General features: G+C 43.6%; 1 protein-coding gene across 1 annotated transcript in view; it reads right to left on the reverse strand.

Moving 5' to 3' along the window:
* Positions 1-2,038: 2,038 nt before the first annotated feature.
* LOC311140324 (NACHT, LRR and PYD domains-containing protein 3-like) overlaps positions 2,039-21,711 on the reverse strand; it is a 39,772-nt gene continuing 20,099 nt past the window's right edge. Inside the window, exons 6-14 of the mRNA XM_084175336.1 lie at positions 17,005-17,121; positions 16,549-16,633; positions 16,191-16,419; positions 14,028-15,819; positions 13,567-13,735; positions 10,387-10,683; positions 4,173-4,342; positions 3,127-3,173; positions 2,039-2,623 (exon numbers count right to left, since the gene is read on the reverse strand). Of these exons, the coding sequence (XP_084031462.1) occupies positions 2,100-2,623; positions 3,127-3,173; positions 4,173-4,342; positions 10,387-10,683; positions 13,567-13,735; positions 14,028-15,819; positions 16,191-16,419; positions 16,549-16,633; positions 17,005-17,121 (3,430 nt within the window). The 3' untranslated portion in view covers positions 2,039-2,099. The remainder of the gene's footprint in view (positions 2,624-3,126; positions 3,174-4,172; positions 4,343-10,386; positions 10,684-13,566; positions 13,736-14,027; positions 15,820-16,190; positions 16,420-16,548; positions 16,634-17,004; positions 17,122-21,711) is intronic.

The raw sequence follows: 21,711 nt of genomic DNA on the forward strand, positions 1-21,711 counted from the left end.
GTGTGTCCAGTGTGTGTGTTTGTCCAGTGTGTGTGTGTGTGTGTGTGTGTGTGCGTGCGTGTGTTTGTGTGTGTCCAGTGTGTGTGTGTGTGTGTGTGTGTCCGGTGTGTGTGTCCAGTGTGTGTGTTTGTCCAGTGTGTGTGTGTGTGTTTGTGTGTGTGTGTTTGTGTGTGTCCAGTGTGTTTGTGTATGTGTCCGGTGTGTGTGTGTGTGTGTGTGTCCAGTGTGTGTGTGTCCAGTGTGTGTGTGTAAGTTTGTCCAGTGTGTGTGTGTGTGTATGTGTCCAGTGTGTGAGTGTGTCCAGTGTGTGAGTGTATCCAGTGTGTGTGTGTGTCCAGTGTGTGTGTGTGTCCAGTGTGTGTGTGTGTCCAGTGTGTGTGTGTCCAGTGTGTGTGTGTGTGTCCAATGTGTGTGTGTCCAGTGTGTGTGTGTGTACAGTGTGAGTGTGTCCAGTGTGTGTGTGTGTGTCCAATGTGTGTGTGTCCAGTGTGTGTGTGTGTCCAGTGTGTGTGTGTCCAGTGTGTGTGTGTGTGTCCAATGTGTGTGTGTCCAGTGTGTGTGTGTGTCCAGTGTGTGTGTGTGTGTGTGTCCAGTGTGTGTGTTTGTCCAGTGTGTGTGTGTTTGTGTGTGTCCGGTGTGTGTGTGTGTGTGTGTGTCCAGTGTGTGTGTGTCCAGTGTGTGTGTTCAGTGTGTGTGTGTGTGTGTGTGTACAGTGTGTGTGTGTGTATGTCCAGTGTGAGTGTGTGTGTTTGTCCAGTGTGTGTGTGTGTGTGTGTGTGTGTGTGTTTGTGTGTTTCCAGTGTGTTTCCTGTGTGTGTGTTTGTCCAGTGTGTGTGTGTGTGTTTTGTGTGTGTGTGTGTGTGTGTGTGTGTGTGTGTGTTTGTGTGTGTCCAGTGTGTGTATGTGTGTGTGTGTGTCCGGTGTGTGTGTGTCCAGTGTGTGTGTGTCCAGTGTGTGTGTGTCCATTGTGTGTGTGTCCAGTGTGTGTGTGTCCAGTGCGTGTGTGTGTATTTGTAAAGTTTGTGTGTGTGTGTGTGTGTGTCCAGTGTGTGTGTGTGTCCAGTGTGTGTGTTCAGTGTGTGTGTGTGTGTGTACAGTGTGTGTGTGTCCAGTGTGTGTGTGTGTATGTCCAGTGTGAGTGTGTCCAGTGTGTGTGTTTGTCCAGTGTGTGTGTGTGTATTTGTGTGTGTTTGTGTGTGTCCAGTGTGTGTGTTTGTGTATGTGTCTGTGTGTGTGTGTGTGTTTGTGTGTGTCCAGTGTGTGTGTGTGTGTGTTTGTGTGTGTCCAGTGTGTGTGTGTGTCCAGTGTGTGTGTGTCCAGTGTGTGTTCAGTGTGTGTGTGTGTGTTTAGTGTGTGTCCAGTGTGTGTGTGTGTCCAGTGTGTGTGTGTGTGTGTGTGTGTCCAGTGTGAGAGTGTGTGTGTGTGTTTGTGTCCAGTGTGTGTGTGTGTGTGTCTGTGTGTACAGTGTGTGTGTGTGTGTTTGTTTGTGTCCAGTGTGTGTGTGTGTGTGTGTGTGTGTGTTTGTGTGTGTCCATTGATTGTGTGTGTGTGTGTTTGTGTGTGTCCAGTGTGTGTGTTCAGAGTGTGTCTGTGTGTGTGTGTACAGTGTGTGTGTGTTTAGTGTGTTTGTGTGTGTGTGTCCAGTGTGTGTGTGTTTGTGTGTTTGTTTGTGTCCAGTGTGTGTGTGTGTGTGTGTGTGTGTGTGTGTATGTGTGTGTTTGTGTGTGTCCAGTGTGTGTGTTCAGTGTATGTGTGTGTGTACAGTGTGTTTGTGTGTGTCCAGTGTGTGTGTGTGTGTGTGTGTGTTTGTGTGTGTCCAGTGTGTGTGTTCAGTGTTTGTGTGTGTGTGTGTGTGTGTACAGTGTGTGTGTGTTTAGTGTGTTTGTGTGTGTGTGTTCCCAGTGTGTGTGTACAGTGTGTGTCCAGTGTGTGTTTGTGTGTGTGTTCAGTGTGTGTGTGTGTGTACAGTGTGTGTGTGTGTGTGTGTGTGTACAGTGTGTTTGTGTGTGTGTGTGTGTGTCCAGTGTGTGTGTGTGAATCTAGTGTGTGTGTGTGTGTTATGTGTCCAGTGTGTGTGTCAGTGTTACCATGGTTATTATTTACAGGGACACTGAGGAGTCAACATGAACCCTAAACCCTGGATAGAGGGGCTCAGTGAATGTGGAGTGGAATGTGTTCAGGTGGGTCAGTGTGTCAGAGGAGACTCTGTAGAAGGACAGAGTGCCGGCTGGCCAGTCCAGATACACTCCTACTCTGTGGGAGCTGGAGGAGCGGACGTCTATGGTAGTAGACTTATTATTGTGCCTGGCAGAGTAACGGTTGCCAGAGCAGAACAGACTCCAGGACTTGTTATTGAATCCAAGACAACTGTCATCACCCCCTCCTCTCCTGCTGATTCCTTTATATGTCACTCCTATAACAGCCTCTTTCCCACTCCACTCTACCTCCCAGTAACAGCGTCCAGTCAGACCCTCTCTACACAGCACCTGTCTCCAGACCTCAAATCTCTCTGGGTGATCAGGATACGGCTGCTCCTCTCTCCTACATGTCACCTTTCTGTTCTCCTCAGACAGAGAGAGGAATCTGTTTACAGTGTTTAGGTCCAGTGTGAGATCACAGACATCTGATGGATGACACCAGACACAATATTAGAAATCATCATCATTCACATTAGAATGTTAACTCACTCTTCACTAATTAATTTAATGTAGATGTTTCTAGGTATCAAAAGGAGAAGTGAAGGTAACTTGAGATTTGTTGAATGATCATATGTTATACTGTATGGTAATATAAAACACACTTATTCCCATTAATTACACACACACACACACACACACACACCCTGAACACACACACACACACACACACACACACTGAACACACACACACACACACACATCCTGAACACACACACACACATTTCTAATGTAACAGGAACACACCACACACACACACACATTGTCAAAGCAACTCTTTCTGAACTTTGGTGTCCCTGATTTCTGCTTCTGTAGAACTACAGCTGATATTTAATATGACCAAGTAAGTAATGACGGTGGTCTTTGACTTTGACTTCACTTGAATTAAGACTTATTCTTAGTCATATTCTTCACAGCAGTCAACACTCACATTTTCTAGGTCCAGGTTTCATTGTGTTCTCTCCACCATGTTCCACACTGTAGCGGTAAGCAGAAGAACAGACAGTCATTGAGGGATACTCTCACACACACACACACACACACACACACACACACACACACACACACACACACACACACACACACACACACACACACACACACACACACACATACACACACACACACACACACACACACAAACACACACACTCACACACACACACTCACACAAACAGTCAGTATATACATTTGTGTGTGTGTGTCCAGTGTGTGTGTGTGTCCAGTGTGTGTGTGTGTGTCCGGTGTGTGTTTGTTTGTCCAGTGTGTGTGTGTGTGTCCAGTGTGTGTGTTCGTGTGTGTCCAGTGTGTGTGTGTGTGTGTCCAGTGTGTGTGTGTGTGTTTGACCAGTGTGTGTGTGTGTCCATTGTGTGTGTGTGTCCACTGTGTGTGTGTGTATGTCTAGTGTGTGTGTGTGTGTGTCTAGTGTGTGTGTGTCCAGTATGAGTGCGTGTGTGTCCAGTGTGTGTGTTTGTCCAGTGTGTGTGTGTGTCCTTTGTGTGTGTGTGTGTCCTTTGTGTGTATGTGTCCAGTGTGTGTGTTTACAGTGTGTGTGTGTGTGTGTGTGTGTGTACAGTGTGTGTGTGTGTGTCCAGTGTGTATGTGTGTCCAGTGTGTGTGTGTGTCCAGTGTGTGTACTGATACACGTGCACACACACACACACTGGACACACACACACACACACACACACTGGACAAACACACACACACCGGACACACACACACACACACACACACTGGACACACACACACACTGGACACACACACACACTGGACATACACACACACTGGACACACACACACACACACACACACACACACACACTGGACACACACACACACACACACACACACACACACACACACACACACAGTCTTTATATAACTTAGTCCAAGTGGTGGTCAGAATGTTTGTCTTAACTAGCCTGATAACTTCAACATGTCTGATATGAACATTGACATAAACCCTCTACATACTTGAGTTTCTCCAGTCTGCAGTGTGGATCCTCCAGTCCAGCAGAGAGCAGTCTGACTCCTGAGTCTCCTGGGTGATTGTAGCTCAGGTCCAGCTCTCTCAGGTGTGAGGGGTTTGACTTCAGAGCTGAGACCAGAGAAGCACAGCCTTCCTCTGTGACTAGACAGCCTGACAGCCTGCAAAGAGTCAAATCATATTAAAACCACACTGCTATTCTTTGGTGGTGAAAATAGTGGCAGTATATTTTTTCAACATATTCAGATATATCAGTGTCCTGAAACCTGACATATATATTCATAAATGAATGTATCATTATTAGAAATTATCATAATATTGCTTGTAGAGAGAAACATGTATAGTACGAATATTTGAGTAGACTGACCAGAGCAGTTTAAAAACTTTGGTTGCATTTGCAGTTTGTTTTGGTTGTGTTTTGGGTTATGTTTTGCCCGATAGTAACTGAATGGTGGATGATGACTGGAGTAATTTTCTGTCTAAGTGAGTAAATAACATGTTTCTAAACACTACTAAATTAATCCTGATGATGACATGATTAAGAAAAATCATGAATGAATCATGAATTATAATGAGTGAGAAAGTTACAGAGGCTACAACAAAACATGCTAACCTCTCACCATTACCAATAACAGAGGGGGTATGATCCTTGTTCCTCTGTAACTTTCTCATTCATCATCATTCACCCTTCATTCATGATTATTCATAATCATGGTAGCATCCACATGAATGTAGAAGTGTTCAGAAACATATTCTATTCTTACTGACAATACAAGTGAAGTGACTCCAAAATGACAGGACATTATTCACCATTCAGTTTCTATTGGGAAAAACATCATCCAAAAGACAACTAAAACAAACTGCAAATGTATTCAATAAGTTTGTAGAATCACACGACTGATGTAATCACTGTGGGTAAGGAATATGGGACCAAATACTAAACTTATGACTACTTTAATAGAATATAAGTGAATATGTCCAAATTATTACGACTTTTTCAAATGGGAGAACTAGATACATAAAGTGCTTTCATTTCTAAACAGTTAAACAGATATATATGAAAATATCCTCAAATAAAAGGTGCCATTATATACTGTCACCTCATATGAAACATTCTATCTCAAATCCAAAATGCTGGAGCATAGCACCAAATGTAAAACTGTAAGCTTCACTGTCCAAACACATATGGTGTGGACTATGTATGCCTGGTAAACACATGTGGATCTGGTGAACAGTTATCACTTGTTGACCAACTACAGGAATACTGACCTCAGAGTCTCCAGTTTATAGTGGGGATTCCCCAGTCCAGCAGAGAGCAGCTTCACTCCTGAATCCTTCAGGTCATTGTTACTCAGGTCCAGCTCTCTCAGGTGTGAGGGGTTTGACTTCAGAGCTGAGACCAGAGAAGCACAGCCTTCCTCTGTGACTAGACAGCCTGACAGCCTGCAAAGAGTCAAATCATATTAACATCACACTGCTATTCTTTGGTGGTGAAAATAGTGGCAGTATATTTTTTCAACATATTCAGATATATCAGTGTCCTGAAACCTGCCATATCTATTCATAAATTAAGAAAGTTACAGAGGCTACAACAAAACATGCTAACCTCTCACCATTACCAATAACAGAGGGGGTATGATCCTTGTTCCTCTGTAACTTTCTCATTCATCATCATTCACCCTTCATTCATGATTATTCATAATCATGGTAGCATCCACATGAATGTAGAAGTGTTCAGAAACATCTTCTATTCTTACTGACAATATAAGTGTATTGTATTGTCAATACAGTGACTCCAAAATGACAGGACATTATTCACCATTCAGTTTCTATTGGGAAAAACATCATCCAAAAGACAACTAAAACAAACTGCAAATGTATTCAATAAGTTTGTAGAATCACACGACTGATGTAATCACTGTGGGTAAGGAATATGGGACCAAATACTAAACTTATGACTACTTTAATAGAATATAAGTGAATATGTCCAAATTATTACGACTTTTTCAAATGGGAGAACTAGATACATAAAGTGCTTTCATTTCTAAACAGTTAAAAAGATATATATGAAAATATCCTCAAATAAAAGGTGCCATTATATACTGTCACCTCATATGAAACATTCTATCTCAAATCCAAAATGCTGGAGCATAGCACCAAATGTAAAACTGTAAGCTTCACTGTCCAAACACATATGGTGTGGACTATGTGTGCCTGGTAAACACATGTGGATCTGGTGAACAGTTATCACTTGTTGACCAACTACAGGAATACTGACCTCAGAGTCTCCAGTTTACAGTGGGGATTCCCCAGTCCAGCAGAGAGCAGCTTCACTCCTGAATCCTTCAGGTCATTGTTACTCAGATCCAGCTCTCTCAGGTGTGAGGGGTTTGACTTCAGAGCTGAGACCAGAGAAGCACAGCCTTCCTCTGTGACTAGACAGCCTGACAGCCTGCAAAGAGTCAAATCATATTAAAATCACACTGCTATTCTTTGGTGGTGAAAATAGTGGCAGTATATTTTTTCAACATATTCAGATATATCAGTGTCCTGAAACCTGCCATATCTATTCATAAATTAATGTATCATTATTAGAAATGACAAATTATCAAAGTATTGCTTGTAGAGAGAAAAATATAAAAGTACAAATATTTGAGTAGACTAACCAGACCAGTTTAAAAAGCAGTATCAGTCAAAAGACAGACAGTGAGGTATCAGATTTAGATTGTATTGAGTATACAGTCCACACCATCTCTATTTTGACAGTGAAGATAACATTTTAAATGTGGCTCTATAATCCAGCATATTGGATTTCAGATGAAATGTTTCATATGAGGTGACGGTATATAATATCACCTTTTAGTTGAGGGTATTTTAATACATATCTGTTTCACCGTTTAGAAATGAAAGCACTTTATGTATCTAGTCCCCCCATTTGAAGAAGTCATAAGTATTCTGACCAATTCACTTATAGAGTATTAAAGTAGTCAAAAGTTTAGTATTTGGTTGTAAACTCGTTGGTTGCATTTGCAGTTTGTTTTGGTTGTGTTTTGGGTTATGTTTTGTCCAATAGACAAGTTACGCGCTGTTTCCCGGGTGGCGCCATAACTCTACACAAATGCATTTCATTTCCGCCGGAAGTTGTTTGCGCAACGTCTGCCGGTGTAAACACAGCGATGTCGACGCTAGCTTGGGAACACGGTTCTACTACTTTGACTGGAGATGGCGTTACTCTCCTCCACCCGAATTCAGTGCAGAACTGGGAGGATAACATGACGACGTGGCCCAACATAACATACAGCAAGATTTGCTCCTACTTCGTGCAATCCATGGCAATAGATGGAAAAGCAATGGACAATCTGAAAGCCTCCGAGGCATATCAATATCTGCACAGCAACAAAGTCGGTTGTGTCATGTCATACAAACATGATCGTTTTGTTTATCTGAAAGCAAATGTAGAGCCTAGCCAGTGTTTGAACAATGCATGGCATAATGCTTGGGTGCTGGTAACTGAAGCTGGAGAAGTCAAAACTGCGGGATGTACGTGTGTTGCTGGACCAGGGAGATCTTGTTCCCACTCAGCTGCGATCCTGTGGAAGGTAATTATTTGACCATTGTAGCCTAGGCCTATGTCTTCTTTTCAAAACGCTATAAATCCATAAATTTGTTATTTAAAAAAAAAACTATTTTGTGTTTTAATTTTTGTGTTTGCATTTATGAGGAAAAAACAATGTTGGGCCTACGACAGTTCTCCATTACGGACGTGAGCGCTCTGAAAGCGGCACTAAAGACTTTCAAACTTTCACAGACACCTCAAAACAGAAAGAACAAAGCCTTTAAAGCAAATTTTGTTTTGTATTAATTGTATCTTATTTTAAATAAAATTTTCATTAACCAAATTCCTGGATTTAATAAATAAAAAATAAATATAGCAGACAGACAATAGATAATGACAACATAAGGCTCCGGCCTGAACTGGAGCTTATGCATGAACCGAACACTTGTTTATGAATAAACAATTAAAATGTCTCATTGCAATATTTTACATATTCATAATCATTACTTTTGCTGGTTCTTTGAGACAGCTTTTAGGTGCCGTTTAGATAAGCGCGCTCATAATTGAATTGAATTATGATAATAACGCATTTTCATCATATTCTTGTTACATCCTCTGTAGCTCAATTGGTAGAGCATGGTGCTTATAACGCCAGGGTAGTGGGTTCGATCCCCGGAACCACCAATACGTAAAAATTTATGCACACATGACTGTAAGTCGCTTTGGATAAAAGCGTCTGCTAAATGGCATATTATTATTATTATTATATGACATGTGTGCAGTGAACCCATTATAATATCTATGCACTGTTTTTACTATATCTCTCTAGGTAGAAAATGCTGTGAGACAGGGGAAAACCGGGCGTGCCTGCACAGACGGACAAAACCAGTGGAATGCTGGTTCTAAAAGAAATGCTGGTCAGAGGAAGATGAAGTATGTCCGCTTCAAACGACACAACAGGAAGGATCTCTACCAGCCGCCACCAACTTCACCGCCATCCTCTACCACTCCAGAACCGGCACAGGAGGTGACACTCTTTAGGACTCATGAAGAGTGGAGGAAGAACGCACTTGCCTCACCAATGGCAGCACTTTTCAATTGCCCTGGGAATAGCCTCATGCAGCTCTGCTTTAATGCTAATACCTCCTCCATCACCGAGCCAACACCATGTCCACACCTCCATCTCCTAAACCATGAAGAGCACCACACACCACTGGCTTGTGTAAAATGCAGAACCTTCTATGTTGAATACATTAACATGTCCACAGCCCAGCTTGAGGAGATTGAGAAGGCTACAAAAGCACAGAGCAAAGAACAGGTCTGGCATGATGCGCGGAGAGTGCGCATCACAGCGAGCACAGCTAGAAAGGTGCCCATTCGCTCAACCACGGCGCCTGACAAGTTTTTGTCAGAACACTTACACCCATCCTTCCGTGGCAATGCCGCAACCCGTCAAGGAGCGGAGGGGGAGGAACTTGCAAGGGACTATTTGGAAACTCTTGGCAACAGCATTGAAACCAAAGGCTTAGTGGTGTGCGAAAAGGAACCGTGGCTTGCAGCATCTCCCGATGGAGTGATAAACAACGACATTCTGTTGGAGATCAAATCACCTGTGATGGGAAACAAGTCACTTGCAGAATTTTTGGCAACAAAGAACTGCGAAATCACAACTGTGGCAAACGGAGATAGGGTAGATTACCATATTGCCTGCAATGGTCCAAAAGGCTACTACATGCAGGTACAAATTGGGATGCACTGCACAGGGCTTCAGCACTCCAAGTTGGTGATCTGGAACAAAACTGAGCACCTAGAAATCGAAGTACCCTACGACCAAGGCTTTGTCCAGGGGCATATCATAAGGCTGCGCACATTCTACTTTGCCCACATGCTCCCGAAAATTGTTGATGATTTTGTTGAAGGAAGGTTACAGTTCTGCAGTAAATATCTCAGCATTTTAAAACCAAAATAAACTGCCTTATTTAGGTCATGCCCACAGGAGCCAACAGATGTCCATTGTTTACATGATCTCTTTATGCTGTGCAATATATCAGTGTGCCTACTGTTTGAGTGAAAATAAAGTTTGATGTAATTTCAATCCTTAGAGTGCTACAATTTATTTTAACACAGTTCATAATTCATAGTAAGCTCATACTGTACATAAATAACACTCGATTAATTAATTGTTTTGAGGAAACTAAACAAATGGCTTCAACAAGAAAGATTGCGTGTTTAATCTTAACAGGTATTAAAAAGTAAAATACAAAAGCAGCCCACACAATTATATCACTATGAAAATATTCATATATAATATTTAAAAATACAATGCACGCAGTATTTGTTGTGTTTATCTGTATTTAATGAACAACATGGCTGGGTGTTGGTAGACAGGGACACAGGGCAAGATTCTAAACCTCACTGATCAGTGGACTCTTCAGGTTAACTAGGCCAGCACAGATGGTTAAGATGTTGTCCAGTTTCGGTGCCATGCTGATGGGAACATTCTGGGATAAAATCTTAAACACCTTCAGTCTCTGGATTGCTCTTTCCACATGTATGCGGACATTGGCTACTCGCCTGGTGCGTGTTGTCTCCTCATTGGTCAACTGATTGCGCCTGTAGGTGAAAGCAGGGATGTTCAAACTGACCCTTCTCTCATCAAGCAAGTCTCGAATGGTGAACCCACGGTCCGCCATGACCTCATCACCAGCCCTCAGATAGTCTAGGAACCCACTGTCCATGGTGATAAACTTATCGCTGCTTCTGCCAGCATAGGCATCAGATATAAACATGATTAGCCCATTAGGGGCCACAGCGACAAGATATTTCACAGTGTTGCGTGATTTATACTGGCTGAAAGTGTCACTCCTTGAGTCGTGGTTTGTGGCTCTCTGCATGGCACTTTCGGCACAGTCAATGATGCAGGTGGTTCGAGGGTAGTTCCTCTGAAACGACAAGGGCATTGTGGCACGAATGGTCTCTCTTGGATGCCAGGGGATCAGGACTTTGAACTGTTCACCCATCACGTCAATCCAGTGACTAATCACAATGCTTGCCATGGATGTAGACACATTGAAGCGGTGAGCAATATCTCCTAATATTAGGTTTAGTTTTAGTTTCATCAACGTCATAAGTATTTGGTCAACAACAGGAAGGGTAATTGATGGCTTACTGAAAGGCAACAACACCGTCACCAGGGTGAAGAATTGAACCATAAGCACTCCTGTATACAGCCGGGACCTAGCATCATCAATGACCGTGGTGCTGGTCACAGTAGGACCCATTTCTGCCTCGCACTGTGTGGCCTTGTCTACTTTAACAGACTGTGTTGAACAGTAAATGTGATCAATATGTGACGGATCCTCCCATTGGGTCTGGGCATCTCGAAATTTTGGTGTAGCAGGCTCGGCCTCACAGACAGGCTGACAGGTTTCTGGAGCATCTAAAAAGGGGAAGAGAAAACATGGATGGAGCAAAATTAATGCAGGCATAGAGTCCTCTCACTACAAACATCACAATGGAAAAATGTGTACTACAAAATTGCACTCACACGCACACACACAATCATCATCACAACAGCCTGCCACCTTGCATTGTATTTATGATGTAGACTAAGGCACACGCAGGCAGGCACACACACACACACACACACACACACACACAATTAATGATGTAGCTATCGTGGGCATTGTTTGTCCCATCTCCAAAACAATCAACTGCCTTAGCAAAATACCGGTAGCAATGTTAATGTATGACAACTTCTTCATAATTAACAGTATTGTCAGCTTCATAGCTAAAGTTGCTGAACTTACCCTCAGATTCAAGTCTGCGTTTCTTTATCTGGGAGGAGGCAGTGGTCCGCTGGGTGAGTTGACGCCTATTTGGCTGGGGAGGGCGATTGTATCCCAACCACAACTCTGGGAAAGGATTATCCTTGGTAGGTTTTTGGTCAACAAAGTGATAGGAACAAACAAAAACGTTGAGGGGTGGTTTCTTTAGATTCAATGCCTTCAGCCAGGTCCTTGATTCCGAGTCGGTATCAGGCTTGCGAAAAAATTTAAACAATGGAGCGCATGGACATTGCCTCTTTGTAGCTGGTTTGTGGTCATAGCACTCTCTATCTAACCACTCGTTCAGGTGCTTTCTCGAGTTTTTGCAACCAACTACCGCACACGTCGTTCCCGAACCACTTTTCTTCATGTTGTAATTGTAATTTTTATATCCTCTTTGTCACTGCGATATCAGTGTTTTGTCGGCACAACGGAGCTAGCTAGCAAAACAAACCCAGCCCGGCAGAACGGAACTGGATTGCATCGACGGGAGGAGTTCAGGAAGTAGAGTGGAAACGGCTCAAAAACTTGTCTATAGTAACTGAATGGTGGATGATGACTGGAGTAATTTTCTGCATAAGTGAGTAGATAACATGTTTCTAAACACTACTAAATGAATCCTGATGATCCCATGATTAATAAAAATAATGAATGAATCATGAATAATAATGAGTGAGAAAGTTACAGAGGCTACAACAAAACATGCTAACCTCTCACCATTACCAATAACAGAGGGGGTATGATCCTTGTTCCTCTGTAACTTTCTCATTCATCATCATTCACGATTCATTCATGATTATTCATAATCATGGTAGCATCCACATAAATGTAGAAGTGTTCAGAAACATCTTCTATTCTTACTGACAATACAAGTGAAGTGACTCCAAAATGACAGGACATTATTCACCATTCAGTTTCTATTGGGAAAAACATAATCTAAAACACAACTAAAACAAACTGCAAATGCATTCAACAAGTTTGAAGAATCACAAGCTTGATGTAATCACTGTGGGTAAGGAATATGTTACCAAATACTAAACGTTTGACTAAACTAATCCTAGTGTGTGTGTTTGTGTGTCCAGTGTGTGCCTGTGTCCAGTGTGTGTGTGTACAGTGTGTGTGTGTGTGTGTGTGTCCAGGTTGTTTGTGTGTCCAGTGTGTGTGTGTGTGTGTGTGTAAAGTGTGTATGTGTGTGTCCAGTGTGTGTGTGTGTGTGTGTCCAGGTTGTGTGAGTGTCCAGTGTGTGTGTGTGTCAAATGTGTGTGCGTGTGTGTCCAGTGTGTGTGTGTGTCCAGTGTGTTTGTGTGTCCAGTGTGTGCCTGTGTCCAATGTGTGTGTGTACAGTGTGTGTGTGTGTGTGTGTCCAGGTTGTTTGTGTGTCCAGTGTGTGTGTGTGTGTGTGTGTGTGTGTGTGTCTCCAGTGTGTATGTGTGTCCAGTGTGTGTGTGTCCAGGTTGTGTGAGTGTCCAGTGTGTGTGTGTGTCAAATGTGTGTGCGTGTGTGTCCAGTGTATGTCAAGTGTGTGTGTGTGTGTGTGTGTGTGTCCAGTGTGTGAGTGTGTCCAGTGTGTGTGAACCAAAACAAACTGCAAATGCATTCAACAAGTTTATAGAATCACAAGCTTGATGTAATCACTGTGGGTAAGGAATATGCGACCAAATACTAAACTTATGACTACTTTAATACAATATAAGTGAATATGTCCAAATTATTACGACTTTTTCAAATGGGATACTAGACACATAAAGTGCTTTCATTTCTAAACAGTAAAACAGATATGTATGAAAATATCCTCAAATAAAAGGTGACATTCTGTACTGTTGCCTAATATGAAACATTATATCTCAAATCCAAAATGCTGGAGCATAGCGCCAAATGTAAAACAGTAAGCTTCACTGTCCAAACACATATGGTGTGGACTATGTGTGCCTGGTAAACACATGTGGATCTGGTGAACAGTTATCACTTGTTGACCAACTACAGGAATACTGACCTCAGAGTCTCCAGTTTACAGTGGGGATTCCCCAGTCCAGCAGAGAGCAGCTTCACTCCTGAATCCTTCAGGTCATTGTTACTCAGATCCATCTCTCTCAGGTGTGAGGGGTTTGACCTCAGAGCTGAGACCAGAGAAGCACAGCCTTTCTCTGTGACTAGACAGCCTGACAGCCTGACAGAGAGATCATCATGATTTCACAAACACATTGTTAATTTAACACCAGTAGTGTTGAAGGACAATGGCAGATGCATTTGGTTTATTCTCTCAAACAACATATAGATTCATCTTCCGTCTCCTAGAATTGTATGGTCATAATGTTATACTAATGTGAACATCAATGCATTGATTCAGTAAGTTTTCAATGTAATATTATAGATTATATACATATTATAATACATATATTTCTCTAAACTGAATATTTCTTCCTGATGATTAGTACTTAAATGTCATTTTATGTACTCACAGAGCAGCTCTGGAGGCTTTGACCACTGGCAGCAGCCTCAGAAGACCTTCCTCTGATCTGGAGTATTTCTTCAGGTCAAACACATCCAGCTCCTTTTCTGAAGTCAGCAATACAAAGACCAGAGCTGACCACTGTGCAGGTAACAGTTTGGCTTTTGACAGACTTCCTGAGCTCAGGTAGATTTGGATCTCCTCCACTAGAGAATGGTCATTCAGTTCATTCAGACAGTGGAACAGATTGATGCACCTCTCTGGAGAGGGATTCTCCCTGATCTTCTCCTTGATGTACTTGACTGTTTCTTCATGGCTCTGTGAGCTGCTTCTTGTCTTTGTCAGTAGACCTCGTAAGTGCTTCTGATTGGACTCCAGTGAGAGGCCCAGAAGGAAGCGGAGGAAAAGGTCCAGGTTTCCTGTCTCACTTTGTAAGGCTTTATCCACAGCACTCTTGTAGACAGTAACTTTACGCTTGGGTCTGATCCTCACAGAAAAGTTCCTGGACGTTGATTGAGATTCATCCATTAGATTCTCATTGTTGTTGATGAATGAGAGGAACACATATACAGCAGCCAGAAACTCCTGAATGCTCAGATGCACGAAGCAGTACACCTTGTCCTGGTACAGCACACATTCCTCTTTAAAGATCTGTGTGCACAATCCTGAGTACACTGAGGCTTCATTGACATCAATGCCAGCCTCTTTCAGGTCTTCTTCATAGAAAATCTGGTTGCCCTTCACAAGCTGTTGAAAAGCCAGTTTTCCCAGTGACAGAATGCTCTCTTTATTCCAGTGTGGACCTGTCTCTTCTTTCCCAAGATACTTTTCATTCTTCTGTTCGTTATGAAACTCCACAAGGTGTGAGTACATCTCAGTCAGCATCTTGGGCATCTCTTCTGTCTTATGTTTCAGCATGTGTTCAAGGACTGTTGCAGAAATCCAACAGAAGACTGGAATGTGGCACATGATGTTGAGGCTCCTTGATAACTTTATGTGGGAGATGATTCTGCTGGCCAGGTCGTCATCACTGAATCTCTTCCTGAAGTACTCCTCCTTCTGTGGGTCATTGAACCCTCGTACCTCTGTCACCTGGTCAACACACCCTGAAGGGATCTGATTGGCTGCTGCAGGTCGGGTAGTTATCCAGAGGAGAGCAGAGGGAAGCAGATGTCCCTTGATGAGATTTGTCAGGAGAACATCCACTGAGGTTGACTCTGTGACGTCACAGCATATCTTGTTCTTCTGGAAGTCTAGGGGCAGTCGGCACTCATCCAGACCATCAAAGACGAACAGGACTTTGTACTTGTCGTAGTTGGAGATTCTTGATTCTTTGGTTTCCATTGAGAAGTGATTGAGAAGTTCAATCAAAGTGTGTTTTTCCTTTTTCATCAAATTCAGCTCCCGGAAAGGGAATGAAAATACAAATTGGACATCCTGATTTGCTTTTCCTTCAGCCCAGTCCAGAATGAACTTCTGCACAGAGACTGTTTTTCCAATGCCAGCGACTCCCTTTGTCAGCACAGTTCTGATAAGTTTGTCTTGTCCAGTTAAGGGTTTGAAGATGTCGTTACATTTGATTGCAGTCTCTGGTCTTGCTTGTTTCCTGGTTGTTGTCTCAATCTGTCTCAGCTCATGTTCATTATTGACGTCTCCTGTTCCACCCTCTGTGATGTAGAGCTCTGTGTAGATCTTATTGAGAAGTGTTGGGTTTCCTTGTTTAGCGATCCCCTCAAATACAAATTGAAACTTCTTCTTTAGATTAGATTTGAGTTCACGTTGGCAAATCATAGCAAGCTCATCTGAATGAAGAAATAACACAGAGGATAGTAATATTATGTCTGTTTTAATGCCTACACTATTGTAGGACTGTTATAAAGTTTTAAATAAAAGTAATCTATTCTCTTAACTGACTGTATAAATGTGTAAATGTTTTCATAATGACTTATTATATTATTATTATTCGGTGTTACTGATGGTATCTTTAATGTTGTCTATCTCTCTCTTCCTCGCTCCTCTTCTCTCTGTCTAAATTAATCACTTGATGAGGTCACTAGGTGTTGTGTTAAGGCTGCTACAATATCATCGAGTTACACAGCTACTTTAGCTGTACTTTAGCTACAGCTTTTAAATGTTCTAAAACAGCATTCAACATGAGGCAGACAGCTCTTACTTTTCTCCAGTGTGTCAGCAAGCTCCTTCTGGTTCATTTTCCTCAGGACGTGCAGTGTGATCTTCAGAGCCCCCTCTCTGGCACTGCTCTCCTGCTTCTCATCTTCAGCATCCACCACTTCCTTATCCTGCTTCTGACTCTCAAAGCCTTCTGGGAGTTCTGGACTAAGAATCCTCTTGAACATCTTCAGCTCGTTCTTCACAAATGTCATAATATTCTCTTCAAGTAACTGAAATAAATCAAGTAAATAAGTTAAGCAAGAGACTAAATGCTTTTTCATTAACACATTAATGAATGATTGACAGATCAACTTTACTTGAGGTAAACAAAAACAAATGTACATAACAGGACCACATACACTGAATATGGAGGCCAGGTCTGTTTGATGACTCTGGGAAGACTGACCACTGAGAATCTCTGACTCTGATCTCTGCTGTTGGTTTCTGTGGACAAAACATGAGATTACATCTCCTCATCCAGGGAGTGCACACACACACACACACACACACACACACACACACACACACACACACACACACACACACACACAGACACACACACACACACACACACACACACACACACATACACACACACTCACTCACACACTCACACACTCACACACACACACACACACACACACAGGGAGGGAATGTTGTGTTTGTTTAATATTGTTTCAGGACTATGAAAATGGAAAAAAGTATTAGCCTATGGATTATGAAAACAACAAAAATAAATGGTAAAATGGGAGAGGAGAAATGACTAGAGACAGTGTTGTTTAACTCACTGACCATGACCCATGAGTTCTTCTTACCTTTGTTCAGTAGAAAAGTCTCCCTCTCTAAACATTATAGGATGAGCCATAGACCGGTCACTCTTCATGGACACACAGCTGGGTACAGGGGAGGCTGGTCTCTCCTGCTTGATTGGGCTTCAACAAAACAGAGACAAACATTACGTCTCTCATCTACTCTGAGCTCAGATGGGGAAACATGAGAAGAGTTTCATTCCAAAACGCTATATATCAATTTTCAGAAATGTTGGTAAATTAGCTTCTATTGTTTAAAGAAATGATCAAATAAATGGTTGTGTTTTTTCACTATCTAATCATGGCAGGGGTTTGTTCAATAACAGACATGTGTTTCTTTAAAATCGATCAATTAATGGCTTCATTTTAGAGAGACAAAAGTTTTTTTTTGCAAAATGCTATATATCTGCCTCACTCTCAGAGAAATAAGTAGTACTAATAGATTTTACAGAGTTAAATGTAACAAATAACTACATTTTTAATAAAGACCTGTACAAATGATACACTTGTGACATCAATATTTAAATATATTTAAAAAATAATAATAAATACAGTAATATGAGATTTGATTTTTTAGTCATTTAGTCATTTAACATTTAGCAGATGTTTTTTATTCAGGGTCCGGATTCCCAAAAGCATTTTAAGGCCAAGTTCATCGTTAGAACCTTCGTAGGAGCATTGTTAAATCTCTGAGCTGTTTCCCAAAACCATCGTTATTAACGTTGCACTTGAAAACACTCATATTCTAACACCTGCCTCAGACCACTTGTAGAACAGCCAAGTGCGTCGTTAGATGCTTTTTTGCCCTCCCGCGTCACTTTATACACAGATGATCTCCGCTAAACATAGAATCACATGGTTTATCCGTCTCTTTGTTATGCCGATAAATTCAGAACATAGTTGACTACAAATACAAAGTTGCCAATGTCTTTGCAATTGATTCAAACAAGGGACGTATAACAATTATGCTTCAAATGAAAACCGAGATAACTGCATTAAAATATAAACAGTAGGCTATAGGCCTATTTCAATCATATTGGAATATATTCAATGTTCAATATATTGAGTTTTATTTTGCTACTTGTAGGCTACTGTCTGTAATTTGTCTTAATATATTTCATGATGTGTAGCCTAACATGTGCCCAATGATTGTGTAAGCATTAGAATAAACGACCTCAATATTTGCAGCCGTAGGCAGTAATATCGTTCTAGAAGCTGATCCGTGGTCAGTATTGTGAAATATATATAATGTTAAGGAATGATTTTAATGGAGAAAACTGATCCGAGAGCAGCGCTCCCTTTCTTTCGATCCTATCAGTATCGACACATGCTCCACCGGACGTGATACCTTGCGGTGCTGCTGATCCAGTTTCTACTGGTCTGCCTGCGGATTTGGAACTCTGACCTGTTCACCTGACGTGCGACCTTGTCCAGAACCTGCTGTTTCGCCCCTCTCTCTCTCTCCTTCTCTCTCTCTCTCTCTCTACCACACCTGCTGTCTCGACCTCTGAATGCTCCGCTATGAAAAGCCAACTGACGTTTACTCCTGAGGTGTTGACGTGTTGCACCCTCTATAACCACAGTGATTATTATTTGACCCTGCTGGTCATCTATTAACATTTGAACATCTTGAAGAACGATCTGGCCTTATTGGCCTTATTGGCCATGTACTCTTATAATCTCCCCCGGCACAGCCAGAAGGGGACTGGCCACCCCTCAGAGCCTGGTTCCTCTCTAGGTTTCTTCCTAGGTCCCTGCCTTTCTAGGGAGTTTTTCCTAGCCACCGTGCTTTTAAAATTACAATAATGAGGCTACTGTCACGCCCTGGGGACTCTTAATTGTTGAGCCAGGGTGTGGATTTTCTATGTTTAGTTTTCATTGGTTTTTGTTCTAGATCGTTTAGTTTCTATGTTGGCCAGGGTGGTTCCCAATCAGAGACAGCTGTAGCTCGTTGTCTCTGATTGGGGACCATACTTAGGCAGCCTTTTGGCATGTTAGGTTGTGGGATCTTGTTCCGTTAAGGTTTTGTGTTAACCTAGGACTTCACGTTTCGTTTGTTGTTTTGTTCGTGTTAAGTACTGAATAAAGTATGTAAGTTTATCACGCTGCGCCTTACATTTACATTTACATTTACGTCATTTAGCAGACGCTCTTATCCAGAGCGACTTACATATTATTATTATTTTTATTTTTTTTATACTGGCCCCCTGTGGGAAACGAACCCACAACCCTGGCGTTGCAAACGCCATGCTCTATCAACTGAGCTACATCCCTGCCGGCCATTCCCTCCCCTACCCTGGACGACGCTGGGCCAATTGTGCGCCGCCCATGAGTCTCCCGGTCGCGGCCGGCTGCGACAGAGCCTGGATTCGAACCAGGATCTAGTGGAACAGTTTTGCACTGCGATGCAGTGCCTTAGACCACTGCGCCACTCAGGAGCTGCCTTGGTCCATCTCTTCCTGTAACAATCGTGACAGAAGATCCCACCACCAGAGGACCAAGCAGCGTGCCCAGGAGGAGAAGAGGGCGATGGCTCAGGTGGGCGAATGGTGGTCATGGGAGGAGATATTCGCGGGCAGAGGGCCATGGGCAAAGGTGAATGCCCAGGCAGGAGAGGAGACTGTGGAGGTGCGCTACAGAGAGGAGCAGCGGCAATGCAGAGGGTACCGGCCGAGGAGGAAGCCCGAGAGACTGCCCCCAAAAAAATGTTTTGGGGGGGGCTAAAAGGGTGGTTGGCGGAGCCACGTACTGTGCCGCGAGTGTTCCGGCACAGTCCTGTACGTCCTGTGCTAGCACCACGCACGTGTCGTGCTAAGGTGGGCATGCAGCCAGGACGGAGTGTGCCGGCTCAACGCTCGTGGCCTCCAGTACCCCTCCTCGGTCCCGTATATCCTGCGCCAGTGCCACGTGCTGTAGCGCCAGTACGAGTGCACAGCCCTATACGGGCTGTGCTGATGCCTCACACATATTGTGTGGAAGTAGGCATTCAGCCAGGACGGGTTGTGTCAGCTCTCTACTCCAGACCTCCAGTCCGCCTCCACAGTTTGGCCCGGCCCGTTCCGGCTCCCCGGACCAAGCCTATGGTGCGTGTTCCCAGTCCAGCCCGGCCCGTTCCGGCTCCCCGCACCAAGCCTGTGGTGCGCGTCGCCAGCCCGGTCCGGCCTGTTCCTGCTCCCAGCACCAAGCCAGTGGTGCGCGTCACCAGCCCGGTCCGGCCTGTTCCTGCTCCCCGCACCAAGCCAGTGTTGCGCGTCACCAGCCCGGTCCGGCCTGTTCCTGCTCCCCGCACCAAGCTAGTGGTGCGCGTCGCCAGCCCGGTCCGGCCTGTTCCTGCTCCCCGCACCAAGCCAGTGGTGCGCGTCGTCAGTCCGGCACGGTCCGTGCCTGTTCCACCGGTGCCTGGTCCGGCACCGGTCAGCTGCTCCACTCCGGAGCCAGAGCAATCCGCTCCACCGGTGTTCAGTCCAGCTCCGGCCAGCGGTGCCAGACCAGACCAGGGGCGCAACGGGGGGGTAGAGAGAGAGTGGTGGTCACGCCCGGAGCCGGATCCGCCTCCGAGGCAGAATGCCCACCCGGCCCCTACCCTGTTGTGTTGGTGTGGCGCGGTCGCAGTCCGCGCCTTTGGGGGGGGGGTACTGTCACGCCCTGGCTCTGGGGACTCTTAATTGTTGAGCCAGGGTGTGGATTTTCTATGTTTAGTTTTCATTGGTTTTTGTTCTAGATCGTTTAGTTTCTATGTTGGCCAGGGTGGTTCCCAATCAGAGACAGCTGTAGCTCGTTGTCTCTGATTGGGGACCATACTTAGGCAGCCTTTTGGCATGTTAGGTTGTGGGATCTTGTTCCGTTAAGGTTTTGTGTTAACCTAGGACTTCACGTTTCGTTTGTTGTTTTCTTCGTGTTAAGTACTGAATAAAGTATGTACGTTTATCACGCTGCGCCTTGGTCCATCTCTTCCTGTAACGATCGTGACAGCTATAAGGAGTACCAGTACTGAGTCAATGTGCAGGGGTACCAGGTAGTTGAGGTAGTTGAGGTAATATGTATATGTAGGTAGGGGTGAAAGTGACTAGGCAATCAGGATAGAGATTACATCTCCTCATCCAGGGAGTGCACACACACTCACTGACAGACACACTCACTGACACACACACACACACAGGGAGGGAATGTTGTGTTTGTTTAATATTGTTTTAGGACTATGATAATGGGAAAAAAGGATTAGCCTATGGATTATGAAAACAACAAAAATAAATTGTTAACATATAGACTAATATGTTATTAAATTGTGTTCTTACACTGGGACAGTCATGCCCTATGAGAAATGTACAACTGCGCATGTGCGAAAATAAAGCAAGAGCATTTCCCCCATTCTGGTTAAAACACCAACGATGAACATGTGTGTTTATTCCTCCGTTAAGTAAGTCGGTATTCCTGTCCTGAAGATGACAGCACCAACAGGTTATGGGCCCAGGAGGGAACATGGAAGCCGATGGAATAGATTATGTTTCGACGGAGATGAAAAAAAAACTACGAGTTATGGGAGACAAAGTTTTTGGGGCACTTGCGTTTGCTAGGGCTAAAGGCCACCATATTGAGCGTGGATGAAGATGAAGAAGACGGAGAGAAAAATGAAGAAGCCTACGCCGAATTGATACGGGTTTTAGATGATAAAAGTCTTTCCCTGATAATGAGAGAAGCAGCAGATGATGGGAG

The sequence above is a fragment of the Coregonus lavaretus genome, assembly GCF_964263955.1.
Source record: "Coregonus lavaretus genome assembly, chromosome: 2".
NCBI lineage: Eukaryota > Metazoa > Chordata > Actinopteri > Salmoniformes > Salmonidae > Coregonus > Coregonus lavaretus.